We start from the raw sequence: 19,085 nt of genomic DNA on the forward strand, positions 1-19,085 counted from the left end.
CAGATTGCCCTTTCCTACCCATCGCTGCGTGGCGTGCAAAATAAATGTAAAAAACTCGGAAATCGATTTCATTTGCTGCAGTAAGTGTAACAGTTTTGCCTGTGAAAACTGCATTAATATCTGCCAAAGCAGAGCTTTGTGCCAAAAGTGCTTTGAAAGTGTTCTGCTCTATATTGTAGAGTCAATGCGCTGTTATCTTTTGTGTTAAATTACTGAACTAACCATACAATGAAATATGTGTTTTCGAAATTGTAAAATTTCTCCGATTTGATCTTTCTATTTTCTTTACAAGTATTTTTCTGCCAATGTGCTTATGAGAGATTTGCTACGGTTTTGGTTGCTGACTTAGCGTTGCAAATGGGGTGAAACGGACCCCAAAAAAAATATTTCCGTTTCGTCAGTGCAGAGACATTGTGTGCAAAGAACCCTAATTTGGGATGAAGATGTGGCACCACAGGTCTTCACTATACATTAAATTAGACTGGTTACCAAATACGGTAAGGTTTTTGGAAAAAATGCCCAGCAAACTTGTTTCAATTTTATTTTTTTTTCAAAATAATGAGTTTTTAAAGATGTTTCTGACAATTTCATCTTGTGGAATGGGCAATGGGTATAAAGCGGTCATAGAAACGTGCTCTTTTGGCTAGTGGTCCATGAAAAAAAGTAACAGTTTTGCAACAATTGTTCTGGTTTACATTTAGGAAAAAAATATCAATGGATTCTATGATCTTCTCGGCCATGATATCAGACAATTACTCCAAAAAAAATCCCCAGCGGGCCTTAGGGCCCACTGGGGATTTTTTTTGACACCCCACTATCAGAGGACTTTGTGTGCGTCATTTTGCGCTAATAAAAACATTGCTGCGGTTTTGGTTGCTGACTTAGCGTTGCAAATGGGGTGAAACGGACCCCAAAAAAATATTTCCGTTTCGTCATTGCAGAGACATTGTGTGCAAAGAACCCTAATTTGGGATGAAGATGTGGCACCACAGGTCTTCACTATACCTTAGATTAGACTGGTTACCAAATACGGTAAGGTTTTTGGAAAAAATGCCCAGCAAACTTGTTTCAATTTTTTGTTTTTTTTTTCAAAATAATGAGTTTTTAAAGATGTTTCTGACAATTTCATCTTGTGGAATGGGCAATGGGTATGAAGCAGTCGTGGAAACGTGCTCTTTTGGCTAGTGGTCCATGAAAAAAAGTAACAGTTTTGCAACAATTGTTCTGGTTTACATTTAGGAAAAAAATATCAATGGATTCTATGATCTTCTCGGCCATGATATCAGACAATTACTCCAAAAAAAATCCTCAGTGGGCCTTAGGGCTCACTGGGGATTTTTTTACACCCCACTATCAGAGGACTTTGTGTGCGTCATTTTGCGCTATTAAAAACTTTGCTGCGGTTTTGGTTGCTGACTTAGCGTTGCAAATGGGGTGAAACGGACCCCAAAAAAATATTTCCGTTTCGTCATTGCAGAGACATTGTGTGCAAAGAACCCTAATTTGGGATGAAGATGTGGCACCACAGGTCTTCACTATACATTAAATTAGGATGGTTACCAAATACGGTAAGGTTTTTGGAAAAAAATGCCCAGCAAACTTGTTTCAATTTTATTTTTTTTTTCAAAATAATGAGTTTTTAAAGATGTTTCTGACAATTTCATCTTGTGGAATGGGCAATGGGTATGATGCAGTCATGGAAACGTGCTCTTTTGGCTAGTGGTCCATGAAAAAAAAAGTAACAGTTTTGCAACAATTGTTCTGGTTTACATTTAGGAAAAAAAATATCAATGGATTCTATGATCTTCTCGGCCATGATATCAGACAATTACTCCAAAAAAAAATCCCCAGCGGGCCTTAGGGCCCACTGGGGATTTTTTTTGACACCCCACTATCAGAGGACTTTGTGTGCGTCATTTTGCGCTATTAAAAACTTTGCTGCGGTTTTGGTTGCTGACTTAGCGTTGCAAATGGGGTGAAACGGACCCCAAAAAAATATTTCCAATTCGTCATTGCAGAGACATTGTGTGCAAAGAACCCTAATTTGGGATGAAGATGTGGCACCACAGGTCTTCACTATACATTAAATTAGACTGGTTACCAAATACGGTAAGGTTTTTGGAAAAAATGCCCAGCAAACTTGTTTCAATTTTATTTTTTTTTCAAAATAATGAGTTTTTAAAGATGTTTCTGACAATTTCATCTTGTGGAATGGGCAATGGGTATAAAGCGGTCATAGAAACGTGCTCTTTTGGCTAGTGGTCCATGAAAAAAAGTAACAGTTTTGCAACAATTGTTCTGGTTTACATTTAGGAAAAAAAATATCAATGGATTCTATGATCTTCTCGGCCATGATATCAGACAATTACTCCAAAAAAAATCCCCAGCGGGCCTTAGGGCCCACTGGGGATTTTTTTTGACACCCCACTATCAGAGGACTTTGTGTGCGTCATTTTGCGCTAATAAAAACATTGCTGCGGTTTTGGTTGCTGACTTAGCGTTGCAAATGGGGTGAAACGGACCCCAAAAAAATATTTCCGTTTCGTCAGTGCAGAGACATTGTGTGCAAAGAACCCTAAATTGGGATGAACATGTGGCACCACAGGTCTTCACTATACATTAGATTAGACTGGTTACCAAATACGGTAAGGTTTTTGGAAAAAAAGCCCGGCAAACTTGTTTCAATTTTATTTTTTTTTCAAAATAATGAGTTTTTAAAGATGTTTCTGACAATTTCATCTTGTGGAATGGGCAATGGGTATGAAGCAGTCATGGAAACGTAGTAGCTCCCAAACAAAGTTTGAAGCAATTGTTTTGGTAGCTTGTCTTTTGCTCATTATGCTAAATCGATATGTTAAATATATGTTTTTTTATATAATACTATTATTCTAAGGTGAGGGCCTCGGGCCCGCATGAGGTGCACCACCCCTCCCTGCCCCGTTGAGACGCCGGTTAGTCGGTTTCCCCCCCCTCTGGGCTTTTGTGCATCTCAAGTTGGGGATGTCTTCTGTCTGGTTTATAAAAATAAGGTTTTCGTACGGATGTTTACGATTATTTCAAATAGGTACTTTTAAAAAGAGGTCTTTTTGTTTAGGTCATAGAGTTGTCCAAAGTGAACCCTGATAAGATCCGTTTTTCCCTGTTTTCCTGTGGGAAATCCTATTTTTCCCGAGAACGCTGGTAAGATCTGGGGTTCTTCCCGGTTTTCCTGTTGAGAATCTTATATCCCCCTGAAACCCTGATAAGATGCAGGGAAAAAACCCTGGGTTTTCCTGGTAAGTTTCCCTGGTAAGAAAACCCGAAATTCCCTGAAACCCTGATAAGATGCAGGAAAAACCCTGGGTTTCCTGGTAAGTTTCCCGCTTTTTTCCCGGTTTCCCTGCCAGGAAACACTGGTTCCCGGAAACCCTGCCGGGAAATGCGGGATCTTACTCAATCTTTGCATATCTTACGAACCCTGGAAAGTTTCCCGGTAAGTTTCCCGGGACTTTCCCTTGTTTTTCCTGGGTCTTGCCGGGAAATTTTCCGGGAACTTATTAAGATTTCCGGGAATCGGTGCACTGGGATGTTATTTTTTGTGGAATTCCGCATCATATTTTTCCAAAAACAATATTTAGTTTTCCCGAGTTTCCCGGCATATAACCCCCTCCCCGCCAAGAAATATGCATCAGTATTCCGGAGTTTCCCGGGATGCCCAAAAGGTATCGGTTTTCCTGAGTTTTCCGGCAAATTCCCCGAAAATATACCATTGTTCTCGAATTTCCCTTTATTTGTCTTGGATAAAGAGCAAGATTCCAAATGAATAAATTTCCAGGTGATCATTAAATTCTCCTGATCATTTTTCCGCGAAATGTAAGATTCATGGGAATCTGGACAAGATTTACGGGATTGGATACACTGTGAGGTAAGAGAAAACGGAAAAAAAAAGAAACGAAAAAGTTTTTGCCTGTTAAAACTGTAGAATACTGTTAAAAGAAGCAAACACAAATTTTTAAATTGCGGTTGTTGGCAGGTGGGGCAATGGTATGCGGGGAGGGAGGTAATAGGGGTTTTTTGGGGTGGGGAGAGGATTCTGTCGTTTGCATAGAGAGAAAGGATTGGTGTCATCAAAATTTATAAAAAATAACTTTTGACCTGGAATTACACCCGCAGTTCCTAATAATCGTGATTATAGTATAAACTACTTTTAGAGGCATTAAAGTCTATTGATTGAAAACGGTAGTCACAGTTTAAAAATAGAGATCAATGTTCGAAAAGAACAAGTCAAGGCTGAAGTCAAGATTGAACCTGCTTCAGCTAAAAAACACCTGTAAGATACCATTCTTCGAGTTTAGAAAAACCGATACTCCTGTTAAAGTCGTAAACACTGCAAGACTAAAATACTTACAAACTCAACAAAAGTCAGTTCACAAGAGAAATCAATAACACTCAGTCGAGATTGTCTTCGTTAAATGGTCCACAACTTAAATCATATCGCATGCTATTTTGTATTATTTATCTCAAAATACAGCTGCCTATGGAAAACTGGCCAACTTCTATATGGATTTCATTTGTAAGTAAGCATGTCAAAAATAGATTGGTTAAAAAATCCAGACAAACATCTAAAGTTATATTGACCAAAATTGGCTTCTAAAACAAGTAGATTAATACGTAATATTGAATTTTTTGCGTTTACTCTTTTTCAATGAGTGTACCATTCCAGTTTGATAAAGAAATTTTATTTTGAAAATTTTTAAAAATATAATAATCCTTTAGTGTATTCCTCGACAAATCTTTGGAATATCCTTTGACGTTGTTGAAATGTAAAAAATGTAGTTTTATATGAGAACGTCGCTTATTACCCACAAAAAATTGAGTTTTTAACCTTCAAGTCCTGCAATGGGTGAAATTATTCCTTCTCAAAATTTTACTGGTTAACGCTCCTACTGTTAAAGGGACTGGTAATTTGAAAACATTTTATGGGTAATTATTCGTTAATTTATTTGTTAATCTCTTCAATTTGTATAAGATCCGTGCTATTGATTTAGCAGAGATCGGGCTTAAAATCAGGATGCTAAAAATCGGCGACTGTAGAAGTGATATTTCATACCAAACGTTTGAGAAAAATTGACATAAAGAAAAATGGTGAATCTGATTCATTGCTAATTTATGTAAGATTTCTGAAAAAAATACAATCGGACGAAGAAATTTTTTCAACCTGTTGCCGCTTAACTTACATTCTTACGAGTTTTTCTCATCTTAAAATTATTTTCTAAGATAATTTCTCATAAGTTATCTTTCTGGAATATTTTACCTGTTATTCGCCAGGAAGGTTTATTTTGAGCTGCATCAATTATCAGCCAGAACAATGGTAATAATAACCTCCAACCGGACGCAAAAATTAGTGACATGTTTTAAGTAAAGCAATCATCAACCTGTGGGTTTAGTTGAACACACTGTTTCGTTCATCACATTTCGTAAGTGAACAAATTCTGACTCGATTACCGACCGCCCTCTTTTTTACATTAGACGCTCATGCTTCCTCGAGGTCAAAATCTTCCTTATTTTCTTGGATTTAATTTAATCTCGCTTGCGCGTTCTATAGCTGCGTCGTTTTAAGCAATGATTAGAAAAATAATTCTCTGACAGTTAAGGCATGTTGCTCAAAAGTACTTAATTCTTTTTCTCAGCTCGCAATCAAATTGGTTGTGTACCCCCCCCCCCCTCAACCTTAGCCTTAGAAAACGCCTTAGAAAATGTTGTTAATGTTTTAGCCAAGATTTACATTTTTGTGATATAACTGAAAAAATCTAACAAGACTTTAATAATCTCGTTAGGTTCTTGCAAAATTTAAATCCACTCATCAATAGTGATTTTAGTAATTCAGCGTTCATTAGAGACATTTTTAGATCTGAAGTCATCCCGTACTTCACGCCAAGTCAATATCAGTACTGGGCAAGTCTAATTGCAAGTCTAGGTATCAGTATTGATTCAGAGCTATGATCATAACACATTTAAGACTTTTCAGTTTTGTGCAAGTCTTGGCCAAGACTTGGCAAGTCTTATGTATGATTTTAGTTGTTCAACTTTGTTGCGCTGGTTATCCGCGCCGAACTTTTGATGGGGCCAGCAGCCAACACCGATGCTTTATATTGCAACAGTAAAAAAGTTAAATCATTAATTTTGTCAGTTTTTCTTCGAAGACTTCAAAGATTAAATGCTGAAAACTTTTGTTTTCAACATTTCAACTTGTAGAGACTTTTTATTCCATCCTCTGTTGATACGAAAATGATCTTGAAAAATTTGAAATTTTCAAAACCATTATTGAATTTTCAAGTGTTGCACAATTTCGAAAATCGGAAAGTAATGTTACGCTATGAAAAGTATTGTTGATTGCTGCGCTGTGATGAAATAAATTGTGAAATTTCTCCGTAAAAATTCCATCAACTCCGCACGCACATCCCCAACCACTGCTGCGTGTATCAACACATCTGATCAATTACAATAACTCTTTTTAGTCTTCAAGAAATGCCAAGACATTAATGTCTGTAAGAGCAGTAAACATATGTAATTTTTGTACTTGTATGAGGCATGACCTTAAGCTCTTACAGACTAAGAGTGAGTGAGAGCTTATTTTCGGTACTTGATTTCAGTATTTGTCGATATTTGAGTTCAGCCTTTATAATAATAGGTTGTTGTTTCGGAAGGCCCAAAGAAGAGAGCTTAGTAATGTAACAAAAAAATCAAATTTTTGAACAAAAGGACATTGAGCCGTCAATATATTTTGTTTACTTCGAAAAGTTGTATATGTGCATCACGCCAAAGTCAAAATATCTGATCAGACTCAGTTAGTTTTCGAAATCCGATAAAGATTAAACACCATTTGAAATGAAATTGATAGTTTGAAGAGAACCAGAAATTGAATTCAAATGCTTTTTTATCGCTTTTAGGAAAAGTCAACAAGCCGATCACTCCCACCCATTGTACGTTTTCTAGGCTGATTTCCTTCACACTATGCAGGAGGGTACTTCAGAAATTCGTTTTTACATAAAAGACCATCGGGGAATATTTTGCAACCCAGCTCCAGGTTATTAGTACTTAAAAACGGTCAATTAGTTTTTTGATACTGTAATGTAAGAAAAGAAATGTTTGAATAAGAGATATGGGCTAAACAGTTTCAGAAAATATAGACATGTGGTCTTATCCGTAGCAGTATCAAAACAAAAGTTGAAAGGTTATTAATTTGTTCCCAGTTGAGAAAAAAATGCAAAAGACAATTTATGGAGATTGTAGAAAGGTTCAGATTGCAGGTCCAGTTTTTTGTTACAGGTCCTGCTTGTGCTCTGAATCATGTCTGGCGTGTCTTGAACTGTTCCGTCTCTTCAACCTTCCTTGTCCGCACTTTTGGAGCTCAGAATAAATGTGTACAGATCTATTACACCTGCAAGAATCATGCAAGTTCTGAGTCATCTTGCAAGTTTCATGCAAGATTTCAATCACCGGGATCAGATGTAACATTATTCAGGCTTGAATTTCTCCAAGAATATCTGCTTTGAATTGGTCCGCTATCTGCAAACAGCGCTTCATTTGATTTCAAGTTTCTATTACCTAAATGCAAGGTTTTCAAACTTGTTATTTGTCCATACTTTGCCTGGGAAATAAAATGTGGTTTATACATTAGACACGTCATTGAGTTTCAGTTGGAATATCAAAGGGCCGCTAATTCAAACATTCTCTGATATCTATTTCATTCGCTGACATGCGTCAAAGAAACAAAAAGTCTATTTTTTAAATTAAATTTTAAAGCGAAACTAAACAGAAACGTGTCAAAATGACAGTCCCTGCTTGTGCTCTGAATCATGTCTGGCATGTCTTGAAATGTTCCGTCTCTTCAACCTTCCTTGTCCGCTTTTTTGGAGTTCAGACTAAATGTGTACAGATTTATTACACTAATGTTGTTATTGTCCAAAAAAATTGAATTTTTTACTTTTGGGACTGCAAATAGTGAGAAGAAAGCTCCCAACTTTTTTTCGCCCGGGCCGTTGTGTCAACTCTAAAAACGCAAAATTATGTATGATTGGCGTTGAAAGCGTTTAATTTATGTAAGAGCAACGCTTGACCGTCGACCCTACATAAATTCAACCCATTCAACGCCAATCTTAGATGTTTTGTGTTGAATTTAGCGTAGAGCCTTCAAAATTTTCGTTGAATTTAGCGTAGAACTTATATAATTTGCATTGAATTTAGCGTAGATCTTTCATGAACTCAATGCACCCAACGCCCATCTTACATAATTTGCTTTGAATTTAGCGTAGATTTGGGGGGTGGGGGTACGTGTGGGGGTGGGGGGTGGGCGAGAGGGGTGGTGTTGGGGGGAGTGTACGTGGCGAGGGGTTTGTGCAATGGTGGGGTATAGGGGGTGCGTGGGGGGGAGTTACGTGTGGTGAGGGAGAGGGTGTAGGTGGGGGATTTGCGTTAGGTGGGGTACATGGGGGTACTGTGTGTTAGGGGGAAGGGGTGTGGGGTTCGTGGGAGGGGCAGTTTTTGCGAGTTGAAACGACAGAAATGGAGAGTCAAAATTGAAAAAAAAATCGATTAAGATTTAAATTGAATTCAACGCAAAATTACGAAAAGTCAACGCTAAATTCAACGCAACGTTTTGTAAGATCTACGCTTAGAAACGCAAAAACTGTGTGAATCCTAATGTTACACTTCGATTTGTAAAGAGTGCGGTTCCTAGGAAAATTAAGGTTCTGTGGCACAGTGGTAGAAGATGCGACAAGTAAGCACGAGGTCAGTGGGTTTAGTCCCATACCCAGATTTCTGAGCTTTGTTTTTTTTGTAAAATCAACGCTAAATTCAACGCAAAATATGTAAGATCTACGCTAAATTCAACGCAAAATATGTAAGATCTACCTTAAATTCAACGCAAAATAAGTAAGCTCTACGCTAAACTCAACGCAAAATATGTAACATGTACGTTAAAGTCAACGCAATCAACGCAAGATTATTTAAGAAAATTGCAGAGAATTTTCCGACTTGTCAACGCTAGTTGCCGCTGATGTTACATAATTTTGGCCAAAATCCTCGACCAGGGCGATTTTTTACAAGTTGCAATGCTATAACAGGAAAAAACTGCGAAAAGAAAAAGTCAATTAGAATCAGTTCTGCTGATCGAAATGCTGGTGATAATTATTTCATTTGGTTTTCAGTTAGTTATAGCTTCCATAAATACTGAAATAACTTTTGCAGAACTTGCAAGATTCTGGCAAGAGTTTGAAAACGGGCCAAAAAATTTTTTATTGATTTTGGTTTTGTAACTTGTTTAATAAAAAATAATTTGCTTCAAAGATGTTTTCTAAAATATTTGTAACCTGATTTATTTTTTGCCTTTATTGATATCTTGCAAGATTCTTGCAAGAATCTTGCAAGATCTGAGTCATCTTGTAAGATTCATGCAAGATTTCAAACCGCTCATCGCCAGGGATCAGATGTAACATTATTCAGGCTTGGATTTTTTCAAGAGTAACAGTTGTCAATTGGTCCGCTATCTGCAAACAGCGCTTCAATTTTTTTTTCAGTTTCTATTACCTAAATGCAAGGTTTTGGAAGTCGTTATTTGTTCATATTTGTGCCTGGGAAATATAGTTTGGTTATGACAATTGACACGTCATTCGGTTTCAGCTGAAATATCAAAGAGAGCGCAAATTCAAACATTCTCTGAAATCTATTTCATTCGCTGACATGCGTCAATGAAACGAAAAATCTATTTTTTTAATTCCTTTTTAAAGCGAAACTAAACAGAAATGTGTCAAAATGAACAAGTTGCAAAGCTGCATTGAAAGCATAGAAACATTTGTGTGAAGTTTTAAACTTCTTTTCAGACTTCATTGCTGAAAAAAACGATAGAAAATGGAGTGTGCTTAGCCGAATGAGCGGTTAGCCGAACAAGAAAGAAATTAAATTTATATAGAAAAGTTGTCGTTACCACATTTCAACCAAAATTTTGCTAAAAAGTGATGAAAATTTGCGTTTTATGCATTGGGTATCAAATTTGTGGCACTGGATGTTTTTTATGACCTATTTTAGTGTGATCTTAAAATTGCGATCTGTCCGCACTTAAATAATTTACGGGTGAAATAGGGGTGAAATAGGGGTGGAATTGCGGTGAAATAAAGGTGGACTTAGAGGGAAATTCCGATCTGTCCACTTTAAGAATTTACGGGTGGAATAGGGGTGGAATTGTGTGGAATAAAGATGGACTAAGAAGGAAATTCATATTTATCCACTTTCCACCCTTACCCCTGATTTTCAACGGTGGAAAACTTTTTACACTCCTATCACCGATATTTAGCTGTTCATGCCTCGACCCGGGAACTGACCATAACGCGAGAGGGGGGGGGGACTAATCAGCTTTATTTGCCATTTTTTCTCATTCTGCTAGATGCCCATTCGGCTAGATGGGCGTCCTCACTCACGGAGACAACTTTGGTAAAATATTTATACAACTTTGAACAATTTTTTCCTTCTCAAGTTTACAATAAGGAATAATAAACAAAACTCGGCGTGTTGCAAAAAGTTAATATACTTTATTTTAGTGGCATCAGTTTGGGAGAGTTTTGTTATCTATGCGACGCGCATATTGTAGACAAAAGTTGAATCTAAAGCAACAAAAGCTGCGCTTCATTTTTCCACTGTTTCATTATTCGCTCAGCTTCCATTTCAGTTGATACCATTTGGTGAATAACTAACTAATTTAATTTAACTCAAATGGTAAGTCACTTCTAAAATTTAGCCTCAAATTCAATATGGATGGTTTAAGTTTAAATTGCGGCAACTTCTGCGCCGCGTGTACTTCAAAATTGTTCTAAAAATTGGCATTAATTGCATCGACGGCAAAACAAAAAAACAACTTAGCTTTTGCTGAGATAATTGTTCTAGAATCTTGCAAGTTTTAAATAATCTTCCATGAATCTTGCAAGTTTTGAATCATCTCGCAAGAATTTTGCAAGTTTTGAAACATGTTTCAAGATTTATGCAAGTTTTGAGTCATCTTGCAAGTTTTGAACAATGAATCTTGTAAGTTTTGAATCATCTTGCAAGAATCGATCTCGTAAGTTTTGAATCATGCAAGAATCATGCAAATTTCGAATAATCTTGCAAGAATCTTGTATTTTAAGATCATCTTGCATGAATCTTGCAAGTTTTGAAGCATCTTGCAAGTCTTAAATCATCTTGCAAGAATCTTGTAAGATTTGAATCCACTGATCATTAGGGTTTCTATCTTCTATACTCCAAAAGTGTTTTCAGTAAATCAGGTTTTGGGTGGTGACTACAAAATGCGAAAAAGATTTATTAAACTGATTTCACTTACGGATTCGAGTACTGAAGAGAGATCGTCTCCAGTTCTGAATTGGTATTTAAAAGAAGCAAGTATGATATACTTACTTCTTTTAAATTCAGAACTGAAGACGATCTCTCTCAATAGATGTTTTGAAACAAATTGATTTTAGAGGTTTTAATTGTGGAATGTTTTATATCGCAGAGTGGAGAGAAAGAGAAGGAGGCTATCAAGTCTCTCTTAGACAACGAGGATGCTATCAAGTGCATTGTGGCCAACATCATGCAGGAATTCGATAAGGTATCCTTAAAGTTAAAGATTGTCTTTGAGATTTTAGTTATTTTTTTTATAAAATTGCTTCCCGAGTCGAGGATTTTCCCCAAACTTAACAGGGAAAATAACAGAGTTGAAAAAGTGAAAACACAGAATATTTCACCGTTAGTTATCTCCTTACTAAGGTTGGAGAAAGTGTAATTTAAAATTAAAGATTATAATTACTGCAAAGATCGTGGTCTGGGTCTCGTGACGTGTCTTGATGACGTATCTCAATTCTGACGCAGTCAATTTATTTGCCATTTGCAAGTCTCATCAACCATTTTATGTCAAATATCGATCTGAGCTGATTTAACTAATTTATTAGAGCGAATTTGTCGAATGCACTAACGGCATCTTGGATAATTTCAATGATTCTTCAATGATTTCAGAAAACACACCAATTTGTGTCTATGAGCGCAAATTTTTAAATTCAGGAGAGTTTATTTTCGCTTTAGGACAAAAACGGGTCATTAGACAAAGACGAGACGAAGCAGTTGATTAAACATTTCCTCTCACAAAGCGAACTAGTAAGTAAACAATCGCTTCCCATAAAAAAATTGCTATCCATAAGAGAGACCCTTCATTTCCGTGGAACTGCTGTACTGGATGCATTTGTTTGAATTTTGCCTACAGGATTTCAAAATCTTTCTTCGATTGGAAGTTTGGGTGCTTTTTCGTACTTAATTTTTGCTTGCGTTTATTTTGCCACGCTTGTTTTTGCCGTTGTTTTCAGAAATGTTTCAGATAGATTATTATAATTAAATTTTTCCATCACATTGTTTTACTAGAAAACATTTGTTTAAAACTACTGAAATAATCATTTGAGAGGTTAATCGCTCGTAAGGTAGAATATTGAATTTTATTGAAAGTTTGGGCTCTCTCTAAATTTTGATGATGCATGAATCAAATATTTTTTCACACTTTATTTCCAACACATTCGATTTTTTTCCAAATTTTCAACAGTTTCATTTGCCGTGGGAGGGTCAAGTATATACTTTTTAACTCTCCCAGCCCAATTTCTCCAATTTTTGCTGAGAATTATTGCTTTTAAACTACTGGGTATAAAATTAACCGATCAGTGCTGAAGAGAACATTCAACTTAGATTCCCATTACCAGCACGCTGTAGTCCCCCAAACTATTTTAAAAGCTCTCAAAAAGAATTGAAAAAAAAGGAAAGTTCAAACGGAATGCCTAAAATCTATTGGTGGGCATCTTAAGCTGGATTGAGTTCCAAGCACGACGCAAACAACCCTGAAATGGTCGATGAAATAACGGCGTCAATAGAAGTATGCAGCACTACCATTGTCATGCAGTCGTGTTGTGCACGCGAGGTTTATAACTTTCTACCAGTTCAATTGGGCTTTAAATAAGAAATTTTTTACAGATAGTGACTACAATCAGAGCCTCATTTACAACAAATTGTTGCCAATCTGTTTTCTTTTGGTTTGAAATGATCTTCTTATGCTTAACAAAGTTTACAACTGTGATACTGCCCTTAAGTTTGATGATTATTGGAAAGTTTTCAAGGGACCACGCAGTAACCGTTCTGCAGCAAAACAATTTTTGAGAACACATTTTAATTAGACGAAAGCAGTCAAATTGGAAGAGTATATTGTCCTGAGAGTTGTGAAATATGCAAATGTTCTCACCCAGTGAAATGACATCTCAACTTTTGACTGGACATGTCCAACGGTGTTATTTCGGAACAGCTGAACTCTCTGTTGAACTTAAAGGCTGTGAACTTTAAATACTATCAGTATCCTGTTAATTGGTCCTGTTTTTGTAATTCATTAACAAAGTGATTCCCGCATCGCGGATACCAAGTCAATTTAATAATAAAAATAATAATAATAATAATAATAATATTAATAATAATAATAATAATAATAATAATAATAAAAATAATAATAATAATTATAATAATAATAATTCGAATTTTGGTTTGAAAATCGGCTTTCAGTTTTGCATTCAAACTGCCCAATTAGAGTTCTAGAGCTATCTTAACCAGTTTGCATTGTTTTACTTAGGGTTAATCATTTAATAGGCACAACGTCAATATGCCAGCTCAATTGAGATTCTGAGAAAGAACTACTCTTAATAGTTATTGTGATGAAAATTGTGAATTCAACACTATCAAAATAGATTTGAGTGGTAATTGTACTTGTAGGGGTGAAAAAATGTCAAATTGTTTAGTTGACTATGGGGTTCCAGTTTTGAATCGATGACAATTTCTAATTATCTGCTCGTTGAGCGCCCGTTGAAGAAAATTTTGAGCTTTATTGGGAATTTTTATTCTATTGAATCACTTCAGTTAAAAAGTCTCTTTTTTTATATGCTTCCTAAGCTTATTGTTCAAATTGTTCACGAAGTTCTCATATTTAGGGGGAAAAATTTGTCCTTTTCATTTCTTCGAGGTAAATTATTCAGAATTGTCTTAAAAAGTGCTTTTAAACTATAAGGCATGAAAATAGCTTAACAGTGCTGAACCCAAAAGAAGAAAGAAAAAATGCGTTGAAACCGGAACCCAATATCTGTGGGTTGTCATGTATAGCTCGTTAGAATTCCAAGCACAAAAACACGCCAAACAACCAATGAACTGACCAGTAAAAAAAACGAGATCAAAGATCAATAGTTTGTCCTCGCACTACAATTGGCGTGCATTCAAGTTGTGCAAGTAGCCTTTATCTTTACAAGTTATTCGGAATTTGATTTTAAAATGTTTTTTTTTTTAATTTTGCCTTTAAATCGGTAAACCAGAATTCAAGAGTTATTTTTATTTATTTCCAGTTTCTTAGGGTTAAATTGGTTTCGCAATTCCGAAAAATTTTTCAGATCAATTACACAGATCAATTATAGCATAGTCGTTCTAATTTAAGATTTATTACAGAGTGCCTGGATTGGTCTTAAAAATCTTGAGTTTTGACAAATAATTTTTGCTGTTCAAGACAAACATGTGACAATTATTTTTATCTCAGTTCTAAGGATTACTGCATATTGTCAAAAATTCATGGCATATATTGCACTTAATAGAATATGCCTCTCCTCACATACCGTCCTCCCATCACTATCGCCAATTCAAATCTTGATCTCACCCCGTAGCCTCATTCCAGCCGTAGCACTTCTCGCTCGTAGCAACCAAAGCTCGCCTTCCACCCTCTCATGTTCACTCCAACCCTTCTCAGACCACCATGTTCACCATTCTCCCTCAGTTGAACTAAAGTTAGTATCCCCATGCCTCAGCCAGCTACTGATGAAGCCAATCACTTGTTGTTTGAGAGCAATTAGCCTCGGTGTCGTTTTTTAAAACGCGGCTTTAAATGTTTTGTAAAGATTGCCGAAATTTATCGTTGACTTTTTTAGTAGAGAAAATTGGCCAATTCGCTACGAAATCATTGCCAGGTTTCATAGTCGTTGTTGAGAAAACTAACTGACAAAAGGCAACAAATAAAAGTCCTCCTAGTTTTTGCTGACAGTTGATATTTTACAATAGAAAGAGCAGTTTTCATAGGTTGAAACAATTTTTAGACAAAGTTCGTGCTTTTTATTTTGACCTAATGTCTTCGTTGAGAGAAATATACTCAACATAAAAAAAATTATTTTGTGGTTAAAAGTCTCAACGGATTACATCTCTGTTGCAGTCACTATTTCTTAAAAACAGTCCTTATTTTTTCAAAACCTATGTTCAAAACCAAAACACAATAAGTTACTGCATAAAAGTTTTCATGCTCATAGATTTTTTTCATTATAATGGCACCATAAAAATCAATTTTGTTTGACATAAGAAGCAATAAGAAAACAATTTTTATCTGTTTACTTCAGAAGCAAAGAGAATTTTCGATTTTGAATTTACAAAACGGTGTTATTATGTGCTTGGTATCATATTCCAATGCATCTGATCTCAAATGCATATATTTTGAGATTTTTTTATAACTTATACTCAAAAAAGGCATATCAATGTTGAACCCATTCTTTCGTTTCTTCATTTTGTTTGTTGGAGCATTTTCTGTGTTTCTCCATCTTAATCTTTTTTTAAAAATATGGGACTATAAAAATGTGCCGATTTCAGCTTTATTGCATTCTGGTGTTTTCCCAAACATTAATTATTAACTGTTTTTCATTCCATTTGCTCATATCCAAAATTTTGCACTTCTGTGGAGAATTTCCTTTTTAAAGGAGCTTAGATGTTTGAACATTTACTCGTCTGGAAGCTCTAAATTAGTTGTAATTCATTTGTGGAATGCGTTGTTTTGTAATATACATACGACGCTCTGGAAGTTCAAAACTGAATTTTAACTGATGTACTAGCTCTTTCCTTAAAATATTTTTTTGTTATGTACCAAATTTAGGTCAGTTCACACTACTAAAGTCTGAGTAACAAAGGCGATTAAAATTGATAAAAGTCGGGCAGACTGAATTAAATCACTCTTCAACAATTTGTCAGAAATAATGTTAACACGTAGCAATTGATAGAAGTAACAATTTTGTCAATCTTTTTAAATTTTTGACTTCAACAGTTTTCTATTGTGACAAACACACAAGCTGCATTAGAGGAAATAAGCAAATTAGCTTTTAACATTTAAGTAGCCAATTGATATCTTGTGGGATTTTTTTCCGTTTTTTTGGTGTGATTAATAATTGATGAGATTTAAAACTGAGGTTGACTAAATTTTGCTTTAAGAAGATCGTATTGCTGTCTGATATTGTCAATTGATCTTCCAGCTACCTCTTGATTGCACGTTCATTAGATGCACCGCTTTTTTGTATAAGTTACTCGAAAAGCCTTGTTTCTTGTCCTGTTTGAATTATTTTCCGTTATCAAATTCATGGAAACCTTTTAAAAGACAAGTTCATGGTGTGAAGGGCGCATCTTTGATTCGCTCGCCCCCCCCCCGTTCGCTCGCCCCCCACCGGCGCTCACAACCAAACCTACTCCCCATGCTTACCCCTTCAATTCTGAGGTTAGTTTTTGCGAAATTTGTAATTGACTTTAAAAAACGATCTTTCGCAATCAATCATTGCTAAGTTTTTCATGGTAATTTGTAAATTATCTATGTTTAGAAGAGCATACAATTTTTTTCTAGCTTAATATATTTTAGTGGATCCAATCATATAAAAAAGCGAAATATTAGAGCGGCTTACTTGCAGGCGCCCTTACAGAACACATGTCTAAGCTTTTGCTCGGGCTTTTGTTTTTTTTTCCTGTATCAATGTTTCATTGTTTTCTTTTGTTTTAAGTGCGACGAGGCAGATTTGCAAATTCCAGACGAGCTCTACAACAACATTTTCCAAGCATACGATGCTGACGGTTCCGGATCAATCGACCAAGATGAGTTAGGAGGATTTATCAAACAACTACTAGGAGAGCTGCTTCGAGATCCTGAGGATGCCTGAATTTAAAACTAATAATATAATATTGATGTCTAGTTATAACAACTGTTTTACAAACACCGCACTCGCTTCTTTCTGACCAGGGCCAAGGGTCAATTTGAAACGTATTATCAAAAATTAATAATTTTGCGTCACCAAAATACAAAAGCAGACATTATCCCATTTTCCATTCAAATATTCCCTTCTGTTCTTAATTTTGTTGAAATTGCCATCTTTATTTATGAAAGTGACCTCTTGACCCCGGTAAGATGGAAGCTTCACGTATAAGAGTTTAATACTTCAGAGAAGGTTTGGATTGTTGTTCTTTGCAATATTATTATCCTACACGGTTTTCGTATATCAATCTTTTTCATGACCGTGACAATGAGATTATGATTAAAAGTTAGCCGGTAAGATTAGATGATCAATTGCTTTTGATTTCAACGCGTGAAATAAAACCTGTTGTGAATAAAACCTGAAAACATAAGTAGTCTAAATAAACTGTTTTTGATCGAGATGACGTTGTTTCATTTTTAAGTGCGTCCAATAATTGAGCTTTTTTTCATATCAACAAAAACTTCATACTTCTTACATCAATTCGCAAAAAAAAACATTAACTTTGCACGTCCGAACTGCAATGATGGACGATATTGAACAGCACTCAAAAACTGCACCAATATGCTCTGTTAAAATATGTTCTTGTGAACAAAAACATGAAACTTTTGTTGTGTTTTGCTATTGTTCAAATGAGAATCAAAGCAGACATGCATTGTTGAATTCAAGAAAGAGTATACGTCGCTTATACAGTCTTAGGAAATAGATAGTCTAGGTAACAGAGACCCTTATTGTTTCGGATCATGTATTGTGGTAGAAAAAAAGTTACATACGTCTGATTTTTTTTTATTAATCATGTCGGCGCTAAGGAGCGAAAAAATCTTGAAATTTCAGACTTAATATTTAAGAGATTACTTTAAAGCTTTCTCAACTCAAACAGAAAAGATGGTCAATTCCATCTGATCTTTTACCGCTTGCTAATTTTTTTTTGCTAGAAAATGTCTTTTTTATGTACAAAAATACACAATCAACTCGACTTAAAATCAAGGTCGTGCGCTGTGCATTCAGAAAAATTTTCCTCGAAAAATGTGCTTGCAGGCAAAATATGGAGTCGAAGTACCCACAAATTGTCAAAAGATCTGCAATGCGTTTACAGCTTTTTTGGAAGACAAATTTTAGAAAATATTTTGCTGCTTTTCTAGAAAAAAAATCTTTCAAACTCTATAAAAATAACAAGGAGTAAGAGAAATTTTTTAAATCTTGTTTTTCGATCAATTGAGACTCAATGTGGAATATAACAGAGAGTGGAGTTTCATATTAAGTGCTTTCACATATTACAATTTAGCTGTTCAAATAAAGTTTGGGCATGATGAATGTTCGTATTGCCAAGTCCGACTAATTATAAAAAAAGACAAGATATTCAATTCCAAACTGAAAGTATATAGTGAAAGCGAACTCAAACGAAATGTAAAACAAATAATCCTAATTCAAAGTAGCGGTTTTAATCAGAAAACTAATTTTGACAAGTGTAGTTGGGTAAATAGTAAAAAAAGGATTAAATCAAAAAATTTTAAAAGTTTTCCACTTTATGTTAGTACGCTCCAATAAAAGAGTAATAATATATGCACTGAATGCTTAAATTCACTAGCTTTCCTTATAAATTTCAGATAAGCAGTGTTTATTTGTTTCATTGTGTTGACCCACTTTAGTGGGGGGGGGGAACTATATACTCAAATGTTTTTTCTTCTTCAGTCAATTTTGGCCGATCGATATAATCATCGTAGAGAGTTGTGAGTGGTATCATTAGAAAACTTAGAATATGGAAATAAACAGAACTTTTTATATATTTGCATTTTACATGGAGATAAAGAGACATTTTAGACTGATTCGCAGACATTTTACACTGATTCTTGCTTTCTACAGGGAGTTACTGAGGTGTAAATTTTTGTGAATAGTATATGATGCTCCGTTGTTTTTAATCACATTTTCCGTACTTTTAATCAAACTTTCGTTAATTTTGCTGACATT

General features: G+C 35.4%; 2 protein-coding genes across 2 annotated transcripts in view; one reads left to right on the forward strand and one right to left on the reverse strand.

Moving 5' to 3' along the window:
- The window catches only part of LOC142344392 (trypsin, alkaline C-like), a 44,390-nt gene extending 39,000 nt beyond the window's left edge, over positions 1-5,390 (reverse strand). The window contains exon 1 of the mRNA XM_075396003.1: positions 5,294-5,390. Coding sequence (XP_075252118.1) covers positions 5,294-5,390 — 97 coding nt within the window. The remainder of the gene's footprint in view (positions 1-5,293) is intronic.
- A 5,213-nt stretch (positions 5,391-10,603) lies between these two features.
- Positions 10,604-17,139, forward strand: LOC142344724 (uncharacterized). The gene is made up of 4 exons (XM_075396605.1): positions 10,604-10,752; positions 11,525-11,620; positions 12,091-12,162; positions 16,872-17,139. The coding sequence occupies exons 1-4, from the start codon at positions 10,750-10,752 to the stop codon at positions 17,025-17,027; spliced, it is 327 nt and encodes a 108-aa protein (XP_075252720.1). The 5' UTR covers positions 10,604-10,749; the 3' UTR covers positions 17,028-17,139.
- Positions 17,140-19,085: the final 1,946 nt, after the last annotated feature.

The sequence above is a fragment of the Convolutriloba macropyga genome, chromosome 1 (assembly GCF_964194025.1).
Source record: "Convolutriloba macropyga chromosome 1, txConMacr16.3, whole genome shotgun sequence".
NCBI classification, from domain to species: domain Eukaryota; kingdom Metazoa; phylum Xenacoelomorpha; order Acoela; family Convolutidae; genus Convolutriloba; species Convolutriloba macropyga.